Here is a 23,975-nt window from a genome sequence, read left to right on the forward strand (position 1 = left end):
TCACTTGTCGTTTGGGCCCTGCCTGCGGATCCTACCTGCTGCGACTCTTTGCGCGCCATCCCACCAGCCACACAACCTCCTCTGCTTTGCATCCGCCATGGCATACTACGGCGGGCAGCAGTCGTACAACTACGCGCCTAACAATCGATATCAGTCTCCAGCGCACCCAGGACAGCCGCCCATTCCGCCGCCCTATCCACCAGCTTCCGCGCAACCGCAACCGCCCTTCTCCCCGCCCTACTCTCCTGCATCTGCACACGCACCCTACGGTTCGCACTCGCCCTATCCTCAAACACAGTCTGGGTACAATCGCCCGCCGCCGCCGCCGCCGCCTCCGGGTCCGCCGCACTCGCCGTATCCGGGCCAGCAGAACCAACAGTATCAACAACAGCCCTATGGTCAGCAGCAACAACCTTATGGACAACAACAGCAGCAGCCTTATGGACAACAGCAAGCCTATGGACAAACTCAGTACGGCCAGCAACCGCCCTCTGGAAATCCATATGTCCGTAACCTCCCACACGCTTTGTGTCTGAGGCCACATCTACACAACTGTCCGGTGGAGGGTTGATGCATGATACAGGGCTTGCAATTTTTTGTTTTTATTGCGTCGCCATGAATCCACGCTGACAGTGGTTTGCAGGGCCAACCCGGTCAAGGTCCCCCGGGCCAGTACGGAGCTCCACCTTCAGGAGGCCAGTACGGTGGTCCCCCACAACAGCAGGTCAGTGCATTCTCTTGCAGAAAAGGCGTGGATCCGGCTAACGTTCACTCAAGGGACCCCCTGGCGACCCCGCCGCATACAGACAGCTCCTGCAGGCATGCATCCAGGAGAAGAACCTAGGATCTTTCTATCCACCAGGCTCGCAGGTCGTCGAGCAGATCGCGCAGAAGGCTCCCCAACTCATTAGCCAGGTCATCTCACGATGGAAGCTTCCAAAAGAAATTGCCAATGATGTAGTCAAGCTTGCTCTATACGACATCTGGCTATATATCGGTATGAAGGCACCAACGCAAACGCCCGAAGCAAAACGCTAATTGTGTTCCAGACGACTCCGGCTCAATGCAGTTCGAAGAGGGTGGCGAGCGGATAAAGGACCTGCGCGTCATCCTGGAGCGGGTCGCTTTCGCCGCGACGCTCTTCGATGCTGATGGAATCAATGTCCGATTCATGAACACCAATCTGCCCGATAACTTAGCAAACCACGTCGCCCAAGAAGCCCAGATCGAAAACCTCATGCGTGGCGTCCAGTTCAAGGGTCTCACTCCCATGGGAACCAGCTTGAAGAAGAAGATCATCGACCCACTCGTTCAGCAGGCCCGCTCGGGTCAATTCAGGAAACCTGTGCTGGTCATAACCGTCACCGATGGACAGCCGGCTGGTGAGCCGCAAAATGCCGTCCTGGATGCCATCAATGAGGCCGTTCGATCACTACCTCCTGGTGGTATTGCTTTCCAGTTTGCCCAGGTCGGCAACGATCAAGCTGCGCGCGCATTCCTCGGGAAGTTGGATGAAGACCCGCAGCTTGATAGGTTCATCGACTGCACGTCGAGTATGTATCCCCAGAAGGTCTGCGTTCTTCGTGTACATTTCATGCTGACATTACCCAGACTTTGAGAATGAGCAAGAGGAAATGGCCCGTGCTAACCCTCCCGTTGATCTCACACCCGACCAGTGGATCCTGAAGCTGATTCTCGGTGCCATCGATTCCAGCTACGACACACAAGATCAGAAGAGCAACCGCCCGGCTGGTGGTTACGGAGGTCCTCCCCAACAGGGCTACGGCGGCCCCCCTCAGCAAGGTTACGGACAGCCTCCTCAGCAGGGTTACGGACAGCCGCCCCAGCAAGGTGGTTACCCGCCGCAGGGTCAGCAATACGGAGGCCCCCCTCAGCAAGGATACGGACAGCCGCCTCAGGGCTACCCTCCACAGGGTCAGGGTCAGGGCCAGTATGGCGCACCCCCACCTGGTGGTCGCCCGCCGCAAGGTGGTCCTGGAGGCTACCCTGGCCAGCAGCCTCAGTACGGTGCACCTCCCCCAGGGGGCCGTTACTAGAGGCTTAGAATATTCTAGTCGCTTTTGTGGAGATGGTTGTATCGGTTTTTGGTGTCTGGGTTTCATGGATCGGCCGGGCATGATATGGGTCACTTTTCATGCGAACCATTCCAGGAGTCACATCAAATAATGGACATATACTTATAGGTAGTGATTTCACTGCACGAGCATGATACATTCTCACGAAGTTCAATGTTGCTATTCTGTGTTTCCTGGTCCCTGCATAGACACATTATACATCCTTTCCATGCACGCAAAATTGGTCATCATGATACTGTGTCTACTCCCTTTTCTGGAAAACCAACTGACACCCGTCCTACGCTTGAGTCAGCATATTGATCGTTTGTTTCAGGTTGTGGAGATTACGACGTACCATGGGGAACAGCGTCGCGAAGACTCGGATTTCTTCGCTCTGAGGTGTGGCGTGGTGCGTCCAGTCGAGCTCGAGTGCGGCTTTGCCAATCATAGCAGCGAGCGAGAGGGGCACGTAGCGTCGCGCGAGGCAGTCGTGCGGGCCGGCGCCGAAGACGAGCCCTGGGTTCTCGTGTTAGCATATCGTGGATGTGGTGGACAGGGTGACAAGAGGGGTCGGTGAGGAGAGTGAGTGCGTGGTGTGGGGGAGGGAGATTGGAGAGAAATGAATGGGGGCCAAGGAAGGTAAGGGGAGAGGACCGGGTCTCGTACAGTTTTTGGTTTGTTTCTCTGCGTCGCCTGTGATCCAGCGGTCTGGATCGAAGGTTTCGGGGAGGGGGTAGGCGACGGGGTCGTGGAGGGCGGGATAACAGCTGGGGATTATCATGCTGCCCTTTGGCGCGGTGTAGCTCGGTGTCAGGGGGAACGGCTTGGTCGCTAGATACGGGACGAAGATCACGGGCGGGCGGTAGCGCAGCAGCTCTTTTATGACGGCGGTGGTGTACGGCAGTGTCTCCAGCATAGGCAGCGTAAATCCCTTGCTCGCATCGCCGCCCCGTGCGGCGAGATTCTCGTCCCGCAGCCGTGAAAGTACGTCGGGCCGCTGGGCGAGGAGCTGGAAGAGCCACGTTGTAGCGCTCGAGGAGGCGTCTTGTGAGGCGAACAAGAAGGTAAAAAGAGTCTCGCCGATCTCCTCGTCGGTGAAGTCGCGGATGAGGTTGGTGGGTTTCTCAACGTTTTGCTCGCCTGCGGCGACGCGAACCCGATACCGAGAAGACTCCATCATGTGGAGGACCCAGTGGTCTACAATGCAGGTTGGGAGTGCGCCAGAGGCCATGTGGGCGCGGCAGGCGGCGGCACAGCGCGCGAATTCGGCACGGACAGCGGTGGAGGTGCGGATCCCGAGCCAGGTTTCTGAAGGGGGAGATTAGTAGGATGTGGAAGTCGAGGCACTACAGGTGGTCCAAAGACGTTCAGGCGTACGTACTTGTGAAAGGGATATACATCGAAAACGGCACATTGACCAACTCCAACGCCGCAGTCGCAAGGTAGAAGTCCTCGGCGATCTTCTTTACTGCGCTCTCAGAGATGTAATCCCCAAAGAACGTCCTGCACGACAGCGCACAGTTGATCTCGCGGAACAGCGTCATGAACTCCCTCGGTCGGCCAAGCTCTGCCTCGCTCGCAGCGACGAACTTGTCGAAGTACGTGGCGAGCACCTTCTCCTGCACTGGCAGGTAGGTGGCGATTGCGTTGTTGGTGAAGAGCGGAGTGAGGCCGCGACGGTACTCGGCGTGGGCGCGGCCCTGGAGGAAGACCCACGAGTTATGGCCGAGGATGTCTTTGGCGATGGGTACGATGCAGGGCTCGGCGTAGGCAGGGGACTTGAAGACTTTGTGCGCAAAGTCGCGGTCTGAGACTAGAACGATGAACCTACAGGAGGCTTGTCAGAGCACTGTATATTGGACGGAGTTAACTTTAGCTGCGTGTCTTTTCTAACGTACTTGTGGAAGACAGAGACACAACTGAGGGGGCCGCTGGCCCATTGTGCGAGGTAGCCATCGAATCGTGGGTGTAGTGCCTGCAGGAATGGACCCATGAGGGGAATCTTGAACTTTGGGCCTGAGATAGAGCCTTTTCGGACCTGGTACATCACTGGGGAAGGGATATGTTAGCTTAGACACGGGTTAGGCGAGAGTTTGAAGATGTACCTTGGTCATAAATCACCACAGCGAGCAGTGCTGTGCAGAACGTTTGCCAGGTCAGCCATCTTGTGAAATGAGCATTGTGAACTAGCGAGGGTAGGAAGTTGTTGGCATCTAATGAACCTGTTGGCATGGTGGAGTTGGCATATCCGGACACCATATTGAGGAAACTGCAGGTTATGGAATGTACTGCAGGGATTGAGGTGATTCTCTATTTTCTTATAAAGTAACGGACGTTGCATATGCAACTCAGTGGCCGTTTTACATGATGCCACCAGCACTCAGTGTGAAGAGTAGGCTTCCAGAAAGAGACTAGACTCCGTTGGACCACGGACCTTAAGGAAAAGGAACATGTAAGTAGCGCATGAAAGCATATCGAGGGGTTGAAGATGGGTCTGCGATCATCCGACGCACTGCTCGATCCATTGGAGGGAGATATGCATGTTACTATGCCTCGTACGAGGATGAGTAAGCAATGTCGACCTAAGGTACAGAATTTGGCGTGGGAAAGCAGCCTGCACATGAGACCCGGACAACAGCATCGTATGTGAGGACAGCCACCAAAGTCCTGCACAATTTCGTGCGTAGGAAGGCTTGAGAAATCGTAAGAAGGGTGAAGTCACAATGTAAGCGTGATCCACTTCGGAGGTTAGTCCCTTTCTAGATGCAGAAAAAGAGTACTTTCCCAATTTGGGTTAAGCGCAAAGGGCTTGGGTCACACCTCTGACCTTCCTACGACTCTTCATCCCGAATACTCGCACCCAGAAGATACTCGCATGGGCTTCATACTATCTTGCAATGGGCCATACGCTTCGCCGGTCATGCGCCGCGTGTGCCAAGTCGAAGCTCGGTTGCGATCTACGGTTGCCACGGTGTTCGCGATGCGAAAAGCGCAATGCCAGATGCGTGTACGCAAATGAGCCCTTGACAGGGCTGACGAACGCGTCAAAGTGGCACCATGATATGACGACGCCATCACCTGAGGGCTCCATATCAACGTTGACCCATTACCGACCTGGATCGTTAGATATGGACCCCTTTGATTCATATCCGCAGACCCGACTGCCTCGAGAACACGTTCAGCGACTCATCCATGGGTGTACGTGAACTACCGATAATGGAACATCCCGGAGCTTAACTAAACAGTTTAGTCCTAAACAAAATCGCTTTTCAGTACTACCCCCTAGATCTTAGCGCAACTTCGAACCCTTTTTTAGTATCATGGTGGTGAGTTGACCTAGCATGAACATTGGTTATTGAGCCACTCTTCACCATTTGCTTACTAGATAGGCCACTTGCGCTAGGAGATCCCGCGTTATTCCATGTCTCCCTCCAGACAGCGTGTCTTGACGAGGAGCTGTGGGCCCAGAAGGGCTTCCAGACATCGGAACTATTGATGGCAGACTCAGTTGCGCTGCTTCGGCGGAAAGTCGAAGACACGTCGCTGGCCGTACAGGATGGTACCATGAATTCCGTGATAACCCTCGCCGCAATAGAAGTGAGACAAGCGTCTTGACTCCCGATCGAATTGACACGTATGCTAATTCAATGCGTTAGTTTGGCAAGGGTAACCTTAAAATCGGCGAGATGCACGTTGACGGTGTCAAGAGACTCGTCAATCTCAGGGGCGGCATCAACGCCGTGAGGCAAACAAGCCCGCTCACAGCGAGGATGGTGAGCTGGTAAGCAACCGTCACGCATTATCGTTTTCTGGCTGATCTCGGACAGGGTCTCAATGCTTATCACGCGGGAGCCGCAATTTGAGACCCAGGATGACTTTGGCACAGGAAGCGGCATTCCACCAATACCAGAGTGGCAGTTGGATCCTGCAGACCAAACTGGAGATACGTGGTACATCGGTGAAGACTATTGTGATAAAGTCACCAAGAATGTCTTCATGCGGCTGAACCATGTCTTCCGACAAGCAAATCGCACAACACTGCAGCCTACTCGTCTGCACGACTTGGCTAGCTTCGTCATTCATCGACTTCTCGCAGCCACTACAGATGCACAAAGGCCTCCAACGCCATATTCCGAGTGCATTCGCTATGCGCTTGTATCATACATGTTCATTCTTCAAGGGCCAACATACTACTCTCATGCCGTTATACTGCGAGATGTAGTCACTCGATATATCGCTGGTCTCGAGCAACTCGAGTCGGAATTCCGTGTCTACGATGAGATAGACTTGTGGCTGCACGCAGTTGGGCTCGTTGCCTCAGCAGGAACCGCCGAATACTCGTGGTTCGCCGGTCGAACTGCATTAATAGCCACCTCCATGGCGTTAAGCGGGTGGGAAGATGTGGTTGCGCGGCTCAAGAATGTACTCTGGCTGAACATCCCGAATGACGAAGCTATGTTCCGACCTCATTGGGATGAGGCCTTTAGAATGACGGGGTGGCCTGAGGTGGATATGGCAAAATAGTCCATACAGCGAAGGTTGTATGTCAATTCCTAAGTCTCCGTCTTTTGGAACGCTTTACTAATTTATTGAAGCTTGACGCGCGATCGATCGGTCAAGACTCGCCACAACCCAGATCATACTTCTGCTCAAAGGGTATGGGGTCGGAGCCTCAAGTCAACCCAATTACATTGCTCTTGCTAGTAGTGATACCTTCGGCTTGAACAGCGGCAGCTTATTTCTCGTCGATAAGAACGTTTCTACCACTATCGATCTTCTTGAAGATAGAGGCATCAGCTGGAGCAACTACCACGAGCGTTTTCCTTGTTCTGGATTCCAGGATTTCTGTTGTGAGAATCCCATCGAGGGCAACTACGAGCGCAAACATAACTTTCTTGCTCGCTTCGAGTCCACCAGGCTTGCGCCCAATCGCGCCTCACGCGTCAAGAACAAGACATTGTACGTCATACGCAATCCTTCATTTCGACCTTTTGCGTGACGCATGTTGACTTTTGCCAGGTTCTACGAGGATCTCGAGAACAATGTTTTCCTCATTGGCCTTTCCTGATATCTTATCTCAACAACGACGGCCACGACACTAACATCTCTGTTTCTCGCGCCTGGGCACGTGGCTTTATTGAACCTCTCTTAAGAGATCCTTACTTCGATGATGATGCCCTCGTCTACCTTACTTGGCAGGCCGACAGCCAGGATCATCCGCTCGCAACCGCGTTGCCGGAATCATACTTGGCGATGCCGTTCCTCCCTGTATGTCGGCACAATTGAGGATGCCTACTACAACCACTATCCGGGGCACTCTACGGTGGAATTTAATTGGGGCCTGCACCGTCTCGGTCGGTGGGATGTCGGCGCCAACGTTTGGAAGGTAGTTGGGGAGCAGACTGGCGGCAAGATTAGGTATTGGAATGAACGATTCGCTCGCGGCAGCTTCGAAAGTTATGATTTGAGCCAGTCCTACGCGGGTGTCTTCAGCAGCGCGCACAACACTACGCATACATATGTTGCCCGAACATCGACTCGGTGCGCAATGAACGGACGATCTTGCGGAAGATGAAGCAGATGTGGGGCCGGAACCCAACTGAATGGGACTGGGGCATTCACTTGCACGACGATCAATGGTCTGAATACGATGACAGGCCAATAGCCGTTGGTCATGATTGGAAGCGTGGTCTTCCTTGGGATTACAAGGGGAGTCACCAGGAGTGTGATGTTAGCGGTTGGGATGACTGGGAGCACGGCGGCTGGGACGATGGCGATTGGGGTGACGGCGATTGGAACGATCAACTCCATCACCACTGGCATCACCATCATTGCGGAGGACGCCTTCCGGACTATTACAGGGACATCATCGAGCTGTCAGACGAGTTCCACCCGCCGCTAGGCTTCGAGGTACCTGTATCATCTGCTCCTGCTATGCCTATCTCTACACCTATCACTGCCTGTCCAAGGGCTGCAACGCGCACGCCTGAGATTGACATCTCTTGGATGAGTGGCAACGGAAAGTGAGCTACAATATGTGATGGCAGGGTTAGACTCAGTTTCTGTTAGATAAAATGATTAGCTAGTCACCATCCTTTGATTGATCTACAATCGTAATCTACTGCTTCTTCAGCCATATCAGCTTGCTCTGGTAATCCGCCCTATCCCACTGTATGTTGATACCGCCATTCATGTACGTCGCACCAGTGTACGTGCCATTATCAAGGTCATTAGAGTATCTCGCTTTAGGGTCCAAACCCTGCAGCTTGACGGCCGGCGCAGCAGGCTTCACGGTGTACTTCTGCTGGAAAGCAAACACGACACTCTCGCTGCCGTCCTCAGAGACGAACTGTGTCGCAGGCCAAGCACTGTTGTCGGGCAGCGCCAGGCGGTAGAATTCGCCAGAGATGACAATTGGATTGACCTTCTTTGCCTCCGCCATGATCGAGGGTATGGCTGCGGCTTCGTGCTCAGTGAGCTCTTCCGGGTTGAGCTCGAGCCCGAAGGAGCCGCATTGCATCGCGACGTGACCGCGGAATTCGATGGAAATGTTGCGCTGGTTGAAGCCGTTGGGTGCCTTCGAGATGTGACAGCCCATTGCGGAAGGCGGGTACACCAGGGACGTGCCAAGCTGTATTGTGAGTCTGTCCGAAGCGTCTGTGTTGTCTGCAGAGGTGTTAGTTAAGCTCAACAACAGGGCAGTGGCCATGGAAGTCGAAATTCGTTAAGGAGTGTTATGGCAACTCACCTGAGGTCCAGTGCTGAGGCCAGTAATGGAGAAGCCCCGCATCGAAACGTCCGCCACCAGAGGCGCAGCCTTCCCAGAGTACATCCGGGTAGCGCGTGGTCAGATTGTTGATGACCCGATAGAGACCGAGAATATAGTTGTATGAATCGGAAGGCTGGGACAATTCGTGCATGGCGCGGTTGTTGTCCCACTTCACGTACTGGATGTTGGCTGAATCTAGGATACCCGAGACAGTGTTGATGATGAAGTCTTGGACTTCTGGAAGACCCACGTTGAGGACCATTTGGTTCCTCGTGAGCGTCCTTGCGTGCTTGCCTGCATGAAGAACCCAGTCAGGATGCTCGTTGTACAGCGTCGAGTTCAGGTCGACCATCTCTGGCTCGACCCAGATACCAAACTGCATGGGCTGAGAAGAGTTCAAAACAGTGAGGTTGTTAACTTGTGCCACGTAAGGGCCTAGACCATCGGGGAAGTACTGCGGATTCGGCGTCCAATCTCCGAGTCCAAGTGTGTCGTTTTGGCGTGGGTATTCGACACCGAACCAACCATCGTCGTTGACGAAGAGTTCGACACCAAGCTTCTCCGCTTCGCCTGCCAGTCTGACTAGGGATGTCTGGTTGAATTTGAAGCCAAGACCTTCCCAAGAGTTCAACAGGATGGGTCGTGTCTTGTGAGTTTGCTTCCCACGTGACAGGTGGTTCCTGTACAAATCGTGGAAAGACCGTGACATTCCATTCACACCCTCTGCAGAGTATACAGATACTGCCTCTGGAGACTGGAAGGACTCTCCGGGCTTGACTTGGATACTTGTATGGAGCGAGTTGAGCCCGAAGAGAACGCGAACAAAGCCATTGGAGAACCTCTCGGCTGTCGCCTCGAAACTGCCTGTCCAAACCAGATTGAAACCCCAGGCCTCACCAGAAGTTTCGGTCGTGCTAGGAGATACCAGTGCGAAGAAGGGGTTGTGGAGATGAGAACCGAACCCCTCAGTGCTTCGGAAAGTAGTCTCCCCGTAATCAATTTTCCTCTTGACCCTGTTAAACTCGTGCGACCAATCACCCTGCACTTCGATCATGTCTAGATCGACATTGGGAAAGTCGGTGCTGAAACTTGCTGCTCTTTCGATTGAGATATTTCCAGTTCCGTTGTTGGTGACGCTGAAGCTCCTCGCGATCGCATTGTACTTGGGGAATATCGAGTAAGAGAGCACAGCCGAGACATCTGACACATTATCATACAGGTGCACCTGAAGTGTCGAAACATCGCTGTCGTTTCCGTAAGTGGCAGGCAACCCAGGTAGTTCAGGTTTGCCCTGGACAAGTTGATGTGACTTGTAAAGCAAAGCCGTCACAGTATCTCCATCCGGGTGTTCAATATGAATTGCAGGCAGTCGTGGATCACTCCGACCGACATCAGGGAACTCTCTCCGCAGGTTCGCCAAGTTGTCGTGCCAGCCCCATGGCAGCACAAAAGCTGGTGGGGTGAAGTCGTCAACCGGCGCCCCATAATGATCGGAGATGAGTTCGCCTGACTCGGTGTCAACGTGGAAAAGGTACGACACGTTGTCACCAGCTAAATCATGTCAATTCAGAGCGCAGATACACAAACAGTGCAATCACCTAAAGTGAAATTGGTACCGTCAGCGGATATAGCTAGAATTTGTTAGTGCTGAGCGCAAGTATACAAGCGGTTCAAAGCCTACCATCCTGGCCAACGGAGACTGTGGCAAGTAGAGCCGATAACACAACCGCACGAAAGACACCCATGGTGAGCAGTGATCGAGGAACGATGCATCGTGACCAACGGCCCCATGCCGTACCTATATATCGTGGAAAATTCCTCTGCAGGCTGCATTCCCTAAAAAGGCCGATCGTGAGGGGTACAAAGCTCAGGCTCCACAGTCTGTGGGGTAACGTACATAGGGTTTGACAGCCAAGGCCACGCCCGTTGACGATGTTCAGACGGGAGAATTATCGCCGACGATTCCTCCTTCTTCATACGGTTAGAGTACTTCTACATCGAGCATCGACAGCTGCAGCGAATGACGCACAACCGTCAACCAGGTACAACCTCCGAGATCCCCAGCCTTCCCCATTTTTTACCCTTGGCCCACGGACCGTATCGCCGCATCCTGCTAGGCGCATCGCCGCGAATTCTTGTTTGCGGTTCATGTGTGCAGACTGTTAAGAGCAGAGGCAGAAGCAGATCGCGAAGATCTCGAGTCTACGAAGAGCCCAATGAACCAATTTGAAGAAGCGAGATGCGAAACAATTGACACCGCCATCTGGCTCGAATTGCATGTGAAATGGCAAGTAACAAGATAACATACATGTACCGTCGACCATGGGATTCTCGGAACGGGTTCCGATCACTTGCAGGGGAATCTCCTTTTGTCAAAGGCATCTGGAGAACAACACGACCTCGGAAACCTTACCGTATTAGTCTTCCGAACCGCCCTGCGGCAAGTGCTCAAGCCCGCTAAAGAGGATTATCAACTAACCTTGATACGGACTCAAAGAAGAGAGGACGGGAAGAGGAAGAAAAATCGCATCAAGCAACCTCGGTAGTTTGCAATGCATGCTGGTGTCGCAACGGTAACTGCGGCGTCGGAACAGGGACAGGAACCTCATTCAGACCCATAGGCTCAACATAGTCTTCATGGCCGTTGACCCTCAGCCTTAGCTTCCTGCTCTCGGCATACACGACCCTCCTCATGCGATTGGTACTGCCCAGCGGCTGATGTACCTTGAGCCCGTGCCAGCTGTTCACCGTAATCCGGTCATCCCACCACACTCGGAGCTCGGGTAGCCAGCTGTCCTGCGGCGGGAACTCCAACGTTGCAATTTGCTCGAAAGGGTACTTTTTCGCGTCCCATTCGATGCCGATGTCGTCGACCGGGTGCTCACGTAAATCTTGGAGGAGCTGGGCGCAGAACGAGTAGGTCACCTTATTCTTCATGTGGAAGCTTCGTAGCTCTTGCGAAATGATGTTGATGGGATCGGACTCTTTGATCTCAGTGTCTTCGAGCTTCTTCTGCTCCTCGCCGAGGGGAAAAACACCAAACTTAGCTACGTAATCTCCAAAGCGATATGCGGATTGAGAATACTCTGGCATTGCAACCACTTTACGGGTTAACGACCAGCCGAGAGGATCAAGACAGTATTATCCACTTACTGTGTTGTTTTGGCAGCTGACTTCCGAGCGTCGCTACATCGGCGTCCACACGTTTCGACTGCTCGTCTGCAAAAGTACCCAGGTCGTTCCAGTTCCGCTCCAGCGAATCGGCGATATCGTGCGTGGTTTCTGGATCCCGGAGTTCCAGGACTGGATAGTTGTTGAATGTCCAGTCCTGCGTCCTCTTATCTTCTCCCCATAGCTTTTCACCCTCCACGCCGAAGATTTTCATCCCAATGCCTCTCGGAGCGGGGATACTGTCGGGTACGAGCTTGGGCGTAAGGGAGGAATATCGCATGATCACGTCGTATGCTCCAGGCTTACTGAACATACCCTGGGCAAGGTGAGGAGGCAAGTTGTCGTGCACGATGCCTGCGAACGAATGTTAGCGACTGAAAGACTTATCTCCCACTAACTTCGAAGCCTCACTACCCATGAGTTAGTACATTTTCCATGAATGTGCAGTATCAGGTTGCACACACCATCTTCCCATCACGCAACCTTGGGTCTTCAAATGTGTTCCTCTTAAGCAGTGCATATGCTCATTGAAGTTCATCATCTGGAAGCGATTGAATTGATCTGAAACGGCTTGGATCTTCTCCTGTTCCCCTGGCTGTATCTTCTCCACGCCCTCCGCATCCCAGCGGATGTATCTCCCCGGCGCAGGTTTGTCCTGGCCTCCAGCCTTTACAGTCCCGCTCGCCACTTTCCCATTGTGAATGTTCTCAATCCGATGGTGGCTTGCCGGACAGGTTATGAATTTCGTTCCATTCATTGTTGGCTGTGCGTGGTTTAAGATGAATCTGCTATCAAGAAAGTTGGGGAAGTAAATGTTGGTTCATTCCATGCTTGCCACATATTTAAGTGCGCGATGTAAGAAACCCCGCAGAAGCTAGCTTCCTTCTCACCGAAGGGTTGCTCTCCGCCATACAGATGTTGCCTCCGTCGAGTAGCTATGCGGGGTAGATTGTACACAATTTCAGTTTCTAGACTTCGACCCTGGAGCTAGAGTAGTTCCCGCGGCTTCACCAACACGATCAGATCCTACCATTGGTAGTCGCCCATTGGTGCGCATCGATCTGTCTAGTGCTTCGGGTATATGATCGTTAGCCTCCCTGGACTCCTCGAAACTATGAGGCAACAACTGGGTCTTCCATTGAACATCTTCTCTTCCTCGAAAAAAATGTTAATAAGTCATATATGGATGTCCATCGTATTTCCAATCCGCCTCTTATTAGCTCCTTCACATTCCAGACAACATCGCTACTGCGAAATCGGTTTCATAGATCCACATCCTTGATGGGACGATGCCGCCAACGGCTATAACCCCATTTCTAAGCTTACACATGAACATGAAAATCGTGGCGTGCCTGAGTCTTCAGAGAGCAATGCTTCCCGCACAAAGCAATCCAAGGTCGATAAGGAAAGAGCATTTTCGATGAATTAGAGCACGTGCGCAACGTCACTTGTTCAGGATTCGATGCTCTTACTATGCGAAGCATGCGTTCTTTCCTTTCATACTAAGCTTCGACTGTTGGAATTACTTTGAGCAAATCACGATTGATGTGATCAATTTTAGGGACATTACTCGTTGATAAGTATATTAGCCTAATACTAAACCGGTGTTCAAGAGCCTATGTCCAAGGACCTTTGCACGTCGATTTGGATCCCTCTAGCGTTCTCCATATAAGGTATAGCAGGTAATTTCCATTTCAAATCACTGCGATGAGCCAATTACGCCTCCGCTATTGATACCCTCACATGTAAAGCGTAGAATCTACGCTACAGAGGTGCAATCCGATGCGCAAAGGTGTTATACACCACCTATGCAGCACAGCCCATAAACGCCCTATCACTGCGCACCGCATTGATTTTCCTTTCTGCAAAAAGCTGTGGATGCAACTTCATCCACTGAGACATTCTCGAACTCTTCTTCCACAGTGGCCGCAATGGATCCTGTCTTGGTTGTTGGAGGATGTGGCAGCTTAAGCCACCACATCTTAAAACCCTCATCTCAGCCGGAGCTTCCGCTATTACAGTCTTCGATGTCAGCATAGATAAAAAAAGACTGCCCGGTGTTAAATATGTGAAAGGATCGGTACAAAGCCCCCAGGACATTCATGACGTCCTGGAAACGACCAAGCCTATGATGGTGTTTCACACTGCATCGCCTTCAATGCTAGGCCAACGCAACACGTCGTAAATCTTCGGAAATGTCAACATAAAAGGAACTGGTTACCTTATTGAATGCATCCTGGACTTGGGCGTAACGAAAACCCTTATCTATACTTCATCTTCCGCCATCCACTCCAACATGACCGATCTTGTGTTCGCAACGGAGGATATGCCTTACTGTCCCAAGTCCGAGCAGCCTGTCTACTACACTTATACAAAGGCTGAAGCAGAGAAACTAGTGCTAGGGCCCAACAGACGGAACGGGCTGTGTACGGCGGTTATCAGAGGCACCGCACTTCCCAGCGAGGGCGATAACGCGATGCCGACACAGATCGGGTGCAGTTCGGTGACGGCAAGAACATGTTTGACTGGACCTACATTTGCAACGCTGCTCAAGCTCATCTGATAGCTGCTGAGGCTCTACTAAAAGTCGACCCGAAAGTGCCCCCAAGGCCCGAAAACGAAGACAACGCATGGACAGAGAGGCTTTCTTCACAAACAATGACGAACCATGGCCGTTCTGGGAATTTATCCGAACTTTTGGTGCTTCTGCTGGAGATTCTACCAAGAAAGAAGATATTTGGTTAATCCTGGGTTGGCTCTTCTACTGTATGGCTGTGTTTGCAGGATAGCATGTGTGGACGACGAGTCTTGGTCGAAGGGAATCCCACATGAACAGACTAATGGCCAAGTATCTGACGATGAACCGGACATTTGATATCACGAAGGCGAAAGAGCGGTTGGGATATCGGCCGGAAGTCAGTGTTGAGGAGGGGATTCGGAGCGCGGTAAGAGCCTATATGGCTGTGGAGGCTGAACATGGGTACAAGAAGGAGTAGACTGGTTATAGGCATAGAAATTCTCTTTTCATGTTCCACTGATAGAATCGGACAAAACTTATCTCGCTGTAAGTAAATCCTAGCCTAGTTTGGCTGCGCCCCTCTACTAGGCTCTCTTTGTCGCATACTTGCTTTCATTCACAGTCCAGTGTGGTAGCGAGGCCTTGTACATGTGAGGACGACAATGCGAGTTTCACAGACTATTTCTGAGATCGTTTCACATGAAATATGGCATCATGCCCCTGAGCTCTCTCTGGAAGGTCTTTGCAAGGGCGTGTTGGAGGGGCCGATCTGCGTGCCTGGGCCCTGTGTCCCCACGAAGGATGGCTACTAGCCAAGTGAGGGCAAGGTCTGTTGATTGCAATCCTTCGGTATGCCGATTTTGGTGCGTGAGTCCTCCGCGCTTTACTTGCAGCATACCTCTACATAGGCAGGATTCAGAAAGATATTTGATCGTGCCTCTGGGACGCAGCCGTTCTAGCAATCCAATAGGCAACGTGTGTATACAATCGCAACGTACCCCTCGTTAGTTGAGTTGGTAAGAACGTGTGCTTTGCGGAGGCATGGTAGCCCCTTGTAGAGACCCCTTGGTTGAGGACGAAACAGGCGCGAGGAAGTTGAGATGGCTTGGTGGAGATTGTCCTAGCCAACTACGAAAGCACTCCAATGCTCCTTTCCCATCACCTTCATGCAGAAGAAAGACCTCACAAGCTTGTACCCAGCTGAGTTTGCGGGGGAAATACTCCGATTGCTCTGAAGTTAACGACAGTCGGTCATGTGGGCTCGAGCACCCGCAGCTAGCGCAGATACATTGATTGCAGCCTTCCTGGTAATGTCCTAGTCCACTGATAGCGGCGTGAAATGCTATCGACGCTGCGCTATCCGGAAAACGAAGCACAGTTGTTGTGCAGTATCGAGAGCAACGTGCCGCTCTCCTCGTTCACGAACCGCGCCGCAAGGGGAGTCGATCATCCGCCAACCGAGTGCTACTTGATATCATCTAGCCGCGCTAGAAGCTGCACATAATCAATGCGCTTGGTGTTGCGTCGAAGGATGCTGGTCCACGCAAGGCTGTCCAGTCGCCTTGCCTTCATGAACCACGTCTCCATGATCCGCAGGCCACTGGGCCTTCGATAGGTATATGTAGACTGGCGTGCCATGTCCTTCCGTCGTCTATCGAGAGAGCTTGTATGTTAGGGTCATTGCGAGCCGCACATTTGCGGCTGGAACCAGTGCTCGGCCCCTCAGAGTCGAAGTAGTTCACCTGACGAGAGCAAATTAAATAACGGCGATACAGTATCGGTATCAGAGGAAGTCTGTGTTGAAGCTGTGCGCGGATTGCTACAAGGTGCTCCTGAAGGACCTTGTATGTATGGGACAATGCTGCTAGAGGAAGCAGACGGATAAGAGGACCGGGAGTTAACGCTTTCACTAGGATTATTGTTGGACCTCATTGTCATTAGTCCCGTTTAGCGCGTGGCGTGGCGTTAGGAGGATCCCTCTGATCTCCTTGCTTTTGCGCATCGCATCGATCCTTCAACGCACGGGGCTCCTTCTTTCACAAGCTCCATCCTTCCCGTATGAGCGACCCTGCATCTGGACCCTGCACACGATGATGCTGCTGAGGATTACCATGCAGTTTCTCAACCTTCGCTCCTGGTAAATCCGGACTGATGATAACGGAAGCATGGCTCCGCACATTATTGTTCATTGAACGATAAAGCGACCGACACAAGAGCCTGATAGGCGGATAAAAGACATCTCGGGATAAGCTGCCTCGCCTCTATGCACCTGCAAGAGTGTCAACAAATGCCCGACTTGGCTATGGATCCTTCAATTGAATTCAAGCCGACCACATCTGTTCACTGCCTCCCGCATATGGGTCGAAATTAGTCGCAATTCTACCGGATCCTCTAGCCTCTTGCAATGTGTCTTGTACCTCCCTGTCCAGCTTTTCACCACCGGCCCTGTACCAGGAGCCTACGCTCAAGCTATCTTCGCCGTGCTCTTTGGTGATGTTCGTCTGTATACCACCGCTTCTCATGAAATCTACCAGACGAGCTACTTTTTTGACTTCCGTCACAACTACACTGCGCACTAATATTGCCTCGTCTTCTTCCTCTAAGTCGAACGAGCCGATCTGGATAGTGTTCGAGCGCGCTCTCCCTCTCGGGATTTCCTTGATTTGGTTCGACATGGTGTTGGTGGCGGAAGTGGTCGTGTTGGGTCCTGGAGACATAGAGAATGGTCCAGTATGTGACTGCGGTGACAACGGCTCATGTCGGACTCCGTGGAGTTGAGTGGAGGATTTGAAAGACAAGTTGATCGCCAGTCGGTACCAGAAAAGGGCTTTTGAGATAGTGGCCATGTACAAAAGTGCAAGATGCGGTTGTTGGGCACAGTGACATTGCAATAGATCTCCCAACGTGCTAACGGCCATCCGATTGGTATGCAAGATCTTGTCAAGCGGAGGCAACTGCTGCGAAGAGTGAGTCCCGGATGTTGGATGCTCCGCGGACTTCATATGCAAAGAATGGAGCATGGCAAGAGCTTTAGCTTCGCAGTCATGCACCGGGGGTTGGAAAGCCGGCTCAAGCAGTGGTGACATACTTGCTTCTGACATGGTTAGCGTGGAAGTACTTGCCGGGCTCGAAGAATGTGCTGGCGCAGCGCTGGCAGACACTCCTAGCCACGGGTCCTGGAACTGGAGATTGTTGGTGACGTTGAAAGAGTGATCCGCCGATGTACCATCAGCTGGACCGTTTACGAACGGGGTGCTGTTCATTTGACTTGTCGGTACACCAGGTGGTAACACCGATGGCATTGTAAATGTGCCACCTCCCGGGTTGGGTTGGAAAGCTAGAAAGGAGCCCATGGATGGCGCTTGCGAAGGGTGGACATGCATTGTCGATTGTAATCTTTGGTGTTGACTCGCAACTCGTTTTGCCCAAGGCTGCTTCCCGTGGCGTCTAGAAGGACTGTAGAAGCAATGGACGGCATTGTCTCGGCAACGTTCACAGGGGACCTGGCTATCACATTTCACCTTTGCGGCTGAGCAAGCTGAGCAAAGTAAGCAGGCTGGTGACAGGGTACGCATTGAGAGATAGTATACCGTCGCAAGAGGATCGCAACTTGACACGCCCCTCTCCTGGTACGCAGACACTTCGCTGCATAGGCGAATCTTGCTGACAAGTTGCCATACTGATGTGGGTCTTGATTTACGGAATGCAAGGACTCGAATTCTCAGGCCTGCTTTCGAAGGTGGCTACACTTTGTCAATACATATTATAGGTGCGTAAGAATATTGACCTACAGATGGATAGATAGTTGTGACCCTCGCTGCTGGTCGCACATGTTGGAGTGAATTCACAGTGGCGCCGAAGTATAGATATGTACAGAAGCTCAGGGCTGGACGCGGAGATACCCTACAAGGTCATGGCATGCGAGGACCCTCATGTTCCGTGCTTAGCGTATGCATGCCATGAAATGATTCGTCTGCATGCACGATCTGCTTTCGGCCCCTTCAACAGGCTGGTTCAAATGACGGCCTTCCTCCTTGTGTCAATCCAGGGTTCACATCCTTACACGTGGTGGTCCAAATCAATAACGGCTATCCCGAGCGTAGCAGCACACCAATCGGATACTGCACAGTCCCATGCGAACGGCCACTGCGGTAACAGCCGATGGCGGCCTAACCAATGAACGCGTTCCGCGCGCGCCTGTCCTACCAATTTATCAATCATAGCGACCCCATGCCGCATCGAAACTACCGATCGTAGGCACAACTATTCAAGTGGTCTCGCAGTGCTTGCAAGCACCATTACCACCTTCCACGCTGGCAGTGCATGCCCCTTTGCGTCATTATGGCATTGGTCGTGAACTATCGCCGGCTATCAATCGAACTCCGTACGCTAATGCATCGGTCACAGCGTCCGCCCAGGATCCTGACTCTCGGTTTATAATAACCTCCATACAGTCCAGCGCATCTGGATGCGTCCGATGCGTGGGTGGGGCGCACGTAGCGATTATTTTGCTGGGAAGGAAAAAGCAACTGTATAGCGGGGAACACTGGTGCCTCTGGTACCCACGAAGGCCGTGGAGAAAAGCAACGTGGGTAGAGGCTTTGACATGCAAGCACTCTGGATTTTGCTGTTTCATCCCCGGTATCCCTATCGATTCCTCTGCGTTTTCGAATGCTTGTGGTGAACAGGGTGCTTGTGAAGCTTCGGCACGATGACCGAATCAGACAGCCAGCCGATCAGTCTTCTCTAGCACATGGCACTACAGTAGATAGTTGCCAGAAGCGAATGCAGCAATTCTCATCGCCCTCGCGCCAATATCAATGTTCCTCGGCGCTATCGTCGATACACCTCGGCATGAGGGCCCTTCCAGACCGAGGGCCTTGGACTTGGTAAGCTATATGGCCCTAGGGACGGATGTACGGTAATATTGGCCCCCAGAGCCGTCTCCAAGAGGCGGAATATCGAGGGTTGTGGCGCAGCGATGTGGAGATTAACATTACGTAGTCCCAGCGTTAGTTGTATGGCACAGACCTTACTGTACACCAACCTGACCATCGGCGGTCGTGATGCTGATAATGGTGAAAAGTTGGACCTTTAGCTTGTCGGAGGCCGCGATGGAGCTTTGCACGTCGTACAGCATGGTACCAGAAGGTATAGTGCTCTAACGTGCATGCTGCATCTGTTCTGGTTTCTAGTGATTTTCTCGGCAGCGCTCTTGCTGGCTAGATCCAATTTCGGTAAAAACAAATTTGACTTTACCTAGAGACCGGGTATACGCACTTCGTATCGTAGCGATATACTTCGTAAAATCCTCTCGCGACCAGAATTGGCATTATCGTTAGAACGAGCTTTTTATCTTGTACGATCAGTAGGAAGCAAGCTAAGGTGCTATGTGCCTGTCTGTCAACGCCCAGCTTGAATGGAACTCAAAATTGATGATGGTTATGAGCGAAAGAATTCCTACTTCGAGCTCTGATGAAGTCGGAGCTTATATCGCGAACAATCGAAAACGTGCCTTGATTAACTGACAAGCGTTGTTTGATAATCTGTGCTCTGTCTTTAGAGTCTTTTGCGTGGCGGTCGCTAAGTAGAGCTACAACAATGAACATTTGCGCAGGGGACCCGAGGCGAGAAGAATCTCCAGTGTTCTGACCAGGCTGAGATCCACGGGTCCACGGGTCCACGGGTCACAACTCAGCACGTGACATATGACGGACTCGTCCAGTCTGAAGCACCCGCGGGCGACAGGATCGCACGTGACATGCGGCAGCCCTAGAACGCTTACATAACTTCCCTCCCAACCATCACCTGACCATTACATCGCAACCATGACTCGCGAGTTCCGTCAAGATGTCGTTTAGATAACACTCACTGCGAACAAGAAGCGCCCAGGATGTATAAGCTAAGAAATCGACATACATCAGCTATCCCATCTTCCCTCTGCGTCGGCCTTTTGAACGTGCTGTGCCACGTGCGCGGAATCGCAATGGTTTAACTTGAAGTGCCCATCCTCCATTCCCGGGGATGTGATATCACCTCATCCGAACAGTTTGACTGGCTACCCTGTTGCGACGAGCGTCAGGATTTTTGTTGCGCTGCTGCACGCAGTTCTTCCGGAGCTGCACAGTACGGTTGTAGCCTTCTTTTCCTGCTCCAGATCATAACCGAAGAGAATCACGCGTCACTAATTGGCCCTAAATATGATTCAAGATCCCCAAGGCTCGGAACACAGCATGAATGGCCATACTAGCAAGCACTGGCTCACCAAGGATGTTAGGCGATGCGACACGTCGGTCCCATCGAAACAACGCTGCGTCATCCGCAATGGGAGAGGTCAGCTTCGAGTTTCCCTCCAGGAGACTGCCTTCCATATCTTGATAAACGATTGTACATCAATTGAGTTTACCGAAAATCGTCGTCTCCATTACTATGGTGAAGCCACATCCGAGCAAGTAATGTTTGCCTCGCTGCATACTACACGATGGCTTTAAGGAATGGAGACTACCAGACCTTTTCGAATTATCATTACAAGAGAGACTGCTTGTATGCACAGTGCTCTGGATTCGACCTTAGGAATGCTTTGAGAACCAATGCGAAAATACGCAAATCTGCGCTTGAATTCACTTCTGCATAACAGGCAACAGGTACCAACCCAGCACTCGGCATTTATTCATGGCATGTGTATACACACCATTTACGCACCTCCACAACAAATGCACCAACAGAACGGTGCTTCTAGGTGAATGGTATGTTTCATTGGCGTATTAATTACCACACCAGTTGCCGACCCGTACCAACGTAGGCCAGCATTCGGAAAAGCAAACGTAGGAACCGCTGAAGTGGACTGATGATCAGTCTGAGCCATTTGCTTCCACAACTCGCCGGGAGTCTCGGTTTTCGGCGCCGGAAAAATTCGTCGGTGAGTACCAGGAGCTGCCTCACCACACATGGCTTCCGAACGCCAACCATGTCTACGGATCATCTAGACAAAAAGATGCGAGCCAGTTGAGAAAGTGTCACACGCTTCGTTCGTCGAAAGGGCGCACCACATAGCTGACGCGAAGTCCGCAGTCATGTTTTCGGACATAGTCTGACCATCCTGAAGGCACCCTTCAGCACCACAAAAAGTCGCCACACATCAGATATGCAGTCTAATTCTCTAATATAGATGTACCTGCAGCATCGCCGCAGCATACACTAGGTATCTCTCACCCTCTGCTTGACTAATTAAGAGGTGCACGCCAAGGTGACTATGTTAGCTACACCGCTCACGGCGCTCTGTCTTGCAGCCGTCGCATCGGCAACAGGCGTCGGAGACCTTTCTAAGGACCTAATACCTAAGCTTTCGCCGGCTGCTGGGATCTACACCCCAGGGTCGCAGGCTTTTGATGATGCGAAGATAAGATGGGCAGCCAACATCAATCCATCATTTGATGCCATCGTCAAGGTGACTTCTGAGGCAGATGTACAGGCTACAGTAAGTATTTATTTCGAACACCTAGGGAATATTGAGTTGACATGGGTAGGTTGCGTACGCAAACGCACGCAATGTACCATTCCTTGTCTTCAACGGTGGGCACGGCTTCTCCAAGACGCTGAACAACTTCAAAGGCGGAATCGGGATCAACATGCGCGGTATGAAGAACGTGACCATCAGCAACAAGCGGACCGAGAAGGGTCCGGTGGCCTACATACAAGGCGGCGCCAAGTCTGGCGAAGTTATCGGAACCGCTTGGGCCGCTGGAAAGACTCTCGTTGCGGGCGCTTGCGACTGTACAGGATTTACCGGGTGAGATCTCACAATCACAATCATAGAGTCGTGCATCTGCTGACCTTGTTTGGAGGGTCACTCTTGGAGGGGGACACGGCTGGATGCAAGGCCAATACGGCCTCGCTATTGACAACGTCGTCTCCTACCGCGTCGTCCTCGCCAACAGCACCGCAATAACCGTCTCTGCAAACTCTCACGCCGACCTGTTCTGGGGTACGTGACGCCTCAATCCTCCTTCCCACCTCTACCTTCCTACCTATACTGACTCCATCCTCACCACAGGCATGCGCGGCGCCGGCCACAACTTCGGCGTTGTCACTTCAGTCCACTACCAACTCTACGACCGCCTCACCCCCGCAGACAACGGCTTCTCGACCAAAGTCTACATTTTCACAGAAGAAGCGCTCGAACCCCTCTTCACGCTGCTAAATACCTGGATCCGCGCCAAATCCCGCCCTGTCGAGCTCACCCACTTCGGCGTCATCCTCAACAATCCGTCCATCTCCCCCAAACCTATCATCCAACTCCTCGTCTTCTGGCAAGGCCCCTCCTTCCCGCCCAAATACAGCGCGCCCCTCGACGCTCTGAAACCTTACAGCGTAACATCCAACTACACTGACCTCGCCGGCGCAAACGCACTCTCAGGCTCCTCCCTTACAGGTCCAAACTGCGCCTCGGGTTTCGGTCGTCAAACCTTCCCCGTCGACCTGGTCGAATGGTCCCCGGCCAACCTGCGCACCGTCCTCAATCTCTTCGCGGAGCTGCCGGGCACGGGGCTCGACACCTCCGGTATTCTCCCCCCTCCGTATCTCCAGTACGAAGTCGTCATGTCTACAACATGACCTTCACATATCTCGGCCCCCTGTTTTGATTTGACTCAACTGACGGATCCCCCATCCTAGGCATGCTCCTTGAAGCCTACGCCACCAACGGCGTCAAACTCGTCTCCCCCGCCAGCACCGCCTTCCCTCTGCGCGACGGCAACATCCTCGCCGCACCAACCTTCACCTACGATGCGAGCAACGCGACGCAGGACGCGCTGGCGTACAGCTATGGCAAGAAAGTGCGAGAGGCGATGCTCGCAGGGACGGGCCAGAGGCTCGGGGCGTACGTGAACTACGCGATTGGGGACGAGAGTAATGAGGCCGTGTATGGGTATGAGAAGTGGCGGTTAGAGCGGCTGCGGGGGCTAAAGCGGAAGTATGATCCGCAGGGGAGGTTTGGTTTTTTTGAGAGAATCGAGGTGTAGCGGAGCTATGGTGTCCTGAGACCTGGTGTGAGGTAGACATGTCGCAATCGCTCAGTATCAGAAATTGAAGACAAGCCTGTGCTTTGATTACTACGAGTCTGTCTGGGCAAAGCGAAGAAGAGAGGTCTTTTCAACTGCGCGCAGGTCTGGATGTGTGATGGTACTTCCATTACTAGTTTACATCACACTCCCCGGCTTCAACGGCCGATGCTCGGTTTCTGTATCCAAAACCCCGTTCCCAGGAACATCGGCGATGATACAGATGAAACAAACCTGATGGTAGTTTGTTGGCATGCAAGCAGAACTAAGAATCGAAAGAATACATAAGAAGAAGAAGAAGAAGAAGAAGAAGAAGAAGAAGAAGAAGAAGAAGAAGAAGAAGAAGAAGAAGAAGAAGAAGAGGAGGAGGAGGAGGAGGAGGA

At 52.4% G+C, this 23,975-nt stretch overlaps 10 protein-coding genes across 10 annotated transcripts; 5 read left to right on the top strand and 5 right to left on the bottom strand.

The window, feature by feature from the left end:
• Nucleotides 1-97: 97 nt before the first annotated feature.
• CC84DRAFT_1220086 (uncharacterized protein) lies at nt 98-2,057 on the top strand (the record flags this gene model as incomplete). Its single annotated transcript, XM_018183135.1, has 5 exons — nt 98-505; nt 644-724; nt 778-997; nt 1,050-1,553; nt 1,612-2,057. 5 exons carry the CDS (start codon nt 98-100, stop codon nt 2,055-2,057), a joined length of 1,659 nt encoding a protein of 552 aa, XP_018033560.1.
• Nucleotides 2,058-2,251: 194 nt separating this feature from the next.
• Nucleotides 2,252-4,753, bottom strand: CC84DRAFT_1207924 (cytochrome P450). The gene is made up of 6 exons (XM_018182127.1): nt 4,181-4,753; nt 3,974-4,124; nt 3,457-3,902; nt 2,742-3,383; nt 2,431-2,591; nt 2,252-2,373 (listed from the first exon to the last, which is right to left on the bottom strand). The coding sequence occupies exons 1-6, from the start codon at nt 4,332-4,334 to the stop codon at nt 2,338-2,340; spliced, it is 1,590 nt and encodes a 529-aa protein (XP_018033561.1). The 5' UTR covers nt 4,335-4,753; the 3' UTR covers nt 2,252-2,337.
• Nucleotides 4,754-4,972: 219 nt separating this feature from the next.
• CC84DRAFT_1097004 (uncharacterized protein) lies at nt 4,973-6,599 on the top strand (the record flags this gene model as incomplete). The annotated part of the gene is made up of 5 exons (XM_018174694.1): nt 4,973-5,273; nt 5,326-5,401; nt 5,465-5,672; nt 5,732-5,856; nt 5,903-6,599. 5 exons carry the CDS (start codon nt 4,973-4,975, stop codon nt 6,597-6,599), a joined length of 1,407 nt encoding a protein of 468 aa, XP_018033562.1.
• Nucleotides 6,600-7,646: 1,047 nt separating this feature from the next.
• CC84DRAFT_1220089 (uncharacterized protein) lies at nt 7,647-8,102 on the top strand (the record flags this gene model as incomplete). The annotated part of the gene is made up of 1 exon (XM_018183136.1): nt 7,647-8,102. One exon carries the CDS (start codon nt 7,647-7,649, stop codon nt 8,100-8,102), a length of 456 nt encoding a protein of 151 aa, XP_018033563.1.
• Nucleotides 8,103-8,193: 91 nt separating this feature from the next.
• Nucleotides 8,194-10,589, bottom strand: CC84DRAFT_1261809 (alpha-galactosidase; the record flags this gene model as incomplete). The annotated part of the gene is made up of 4 exons (XM_018185098.1): nt 8,194-8,741; nt 8,824-10,395; nt 10,443-10,475; nt 10,526-10,589. The coding sequence occupies 4 exons, from the start codon at nt 10,587-10,589 to the stop codon at nt 8,194-8,196; spliced, it is 2,217 nt and encodes a 738-aa protein (XP_018033564.1).
• Nucleotides 10,590-11,272: 683 nt separating this feature from the next.
• Nucleotides 11,273-12,772, bottom strand: CC84DRAFT_1261810 (heme-dependent catalase; the record flags this gene model as incomplete). Its single annotated transcript, XM_018185099.1, has 3 exons — nt 11,273-11,945; nt 11,998-12,369; nt 12,499-12,772. The coding sequence occupies 3 exons, from the start codon at nt 12,770-12,772 to the stop codon at nt 11,374-11,376; spliced, it is 1,218 nt and encodes a 405-aa protein (XP_018033565.1). The 3' UTR covers nt 11,273-11,373.
• Nucleotides 12,773-14,194: 1,422 nt separating this feature from the next.
• On the top strand, nt 14,195-14,590 carry CC84DRAFT_1166939 (uncharacterized protein). Its single transcript, XM_018179085.1, has one exon. The coding sequence runs from the start codon at nt 14,312-14,314 to the stop codon at nt 14,576-14,578; it is 267 nt and encodes an 88-aa protein (XP_018033566.1). The 5' UTR covers nt 14,195-14,311; the 3' UTR covers nt 14,579-14,590.
• Nucleotides 14,591-16,755: 2,165 nt separating this feature from the next.
• On the bottom strand, nt 16,756-18,211 carry CC84DRAFT_1207928 (uncharacterized protein; the record flags this gene model as incomplete). Its single annotated transcript, XM_018182128.1, has 2 exons — nt 16,756-18,071; nt 18,124-18,211. 2 exons carry the CDS (start codon nt 18,209-18,211, stop codon nt 16,855-16,857), a joined length of 1,305 nt encoding a protein of 434 aa, XP_018033567.1. The 3' UTR covers nt 16,756-16,854.
• A 2,914-nt stretch (nt 18,212-21,125) lies between these two features.
• On the bottom strand, nt 21,126-21,650 carry CC84DRAFT_962652 (uncharacterized protein). The gene has a single exon (XM_018187974.1). The coding sequence runs from the start codon at nt 21,513-21,515 to the stop codon at nt 21,228-21,230; it is 288 nt and encodes a 95-aa protein (XP_018033568.1). The 5' UTR covers nt 21,516-21,650; the 3' UTR covers nt 21,126-21,227.
• Nucleotides 21,651-21,679: 29 nt separating this feature from the next.
• CC84DRAFT_1125487 (FAD-binding domain-containing protein) lies at nt 21,680-23,759 on the top strand. Its single transcript, XM_018175719.1, has 5 exons — nt 21,680-22,010; nt 22,060-22,322; nt 22,378-22,517; nt 22,587-23,093; nt 23,207-23,759. The coding sequence occupies exons 1-5, from the start codon at nt 21,786-21,788 to the stop codon at nt 23,551-23,553; spliced, it is 1,482 nt and encodes a 493-aa protein (XP_018033569.1). The 5' UTR covers nt 21,680-21,785; the 3' UTR covers nt 23,554-23,759.
• The last annotated feature ends 216 nt before the right edge of the window (nt 23,760-23,975 follow it).

This window comes from Paraphaeosphaeria sporulosa (assembly GCF_001642045.1).
Source record: "Paraphaeosphaeria sporulosa strain AP3s5-JAC2a unplaced genomic scaffold CC84scaffold_8, whole genome shotgun sequence".
Classification (NCBI taxonomy): Eukaryota; Fungi; Ascomycota; class Dothideomycetes; order Pleosporales; family Didymosphaeriaceae; genus Paraphaeosphaeria; species Paraphaeosphaeria sporulosa.

Bases quoted from the DNA above. Each gene is read 5' to 3' on its own strand.
- CC84DRAFT_1166939 (XM_018179085.1), top strand. From the start codon at position 14,312: ATGACCGATCTTGTGTTCGCAACGGAGGATATGCCTTACTGTCCCAAG.
- CC84DRAFT_1207924 (XM_018182127.1), bottom strand. From the start codon at position 4,334: ATGGTGTCCGGATATGCCAACTCCACCATGCCAACAGGTTCATTAGAT. The intron at 4,125-4,180 runs GTACATCTTCAA...TCCCTTCCCCAG, and splicing joins TGTGGTGATTTATGACCAAG to TGATGTACCAGGTCCGAAAA. The intron at 3,903-3,973 runs GTACGTTAGAAA...AGCCTCCTGTAG, and splicing joins TGTGTCTCTGTCTTCCACAA to GTTCATCGTTCTAGTCTCAG.
- CC84DRAFT_1125487 (XM_018175719.1), top strand. From the start codon at position 21,786: ATGTTAGCTACACCGCTCACGGCGCTCTGTCTTGCAGCCGTCGCATCG. The intron at 22,011-22,059 runs GTAAGTATTTAT...TGACATGGGTAG, and splicing joins AGGCAGATGTACAGGCTACA to GTTGCGTACGCAAACGCACG. The intron at 22,323-22,377 runs GTGAGATCTCAC...CCTTGTTTGGAG, and splicing joins GACTGTACAGGATTTACCGG to GGTCACTCTTGGAGGGGGAC.
- CC84DRAFT_962652 (XM_018187974.1), bottom strand. From the start codon at position 21,515: ATGATCCGTAGACATGGTTGGCGTTCGGAAGCCATGTGTGGTGAGGCA.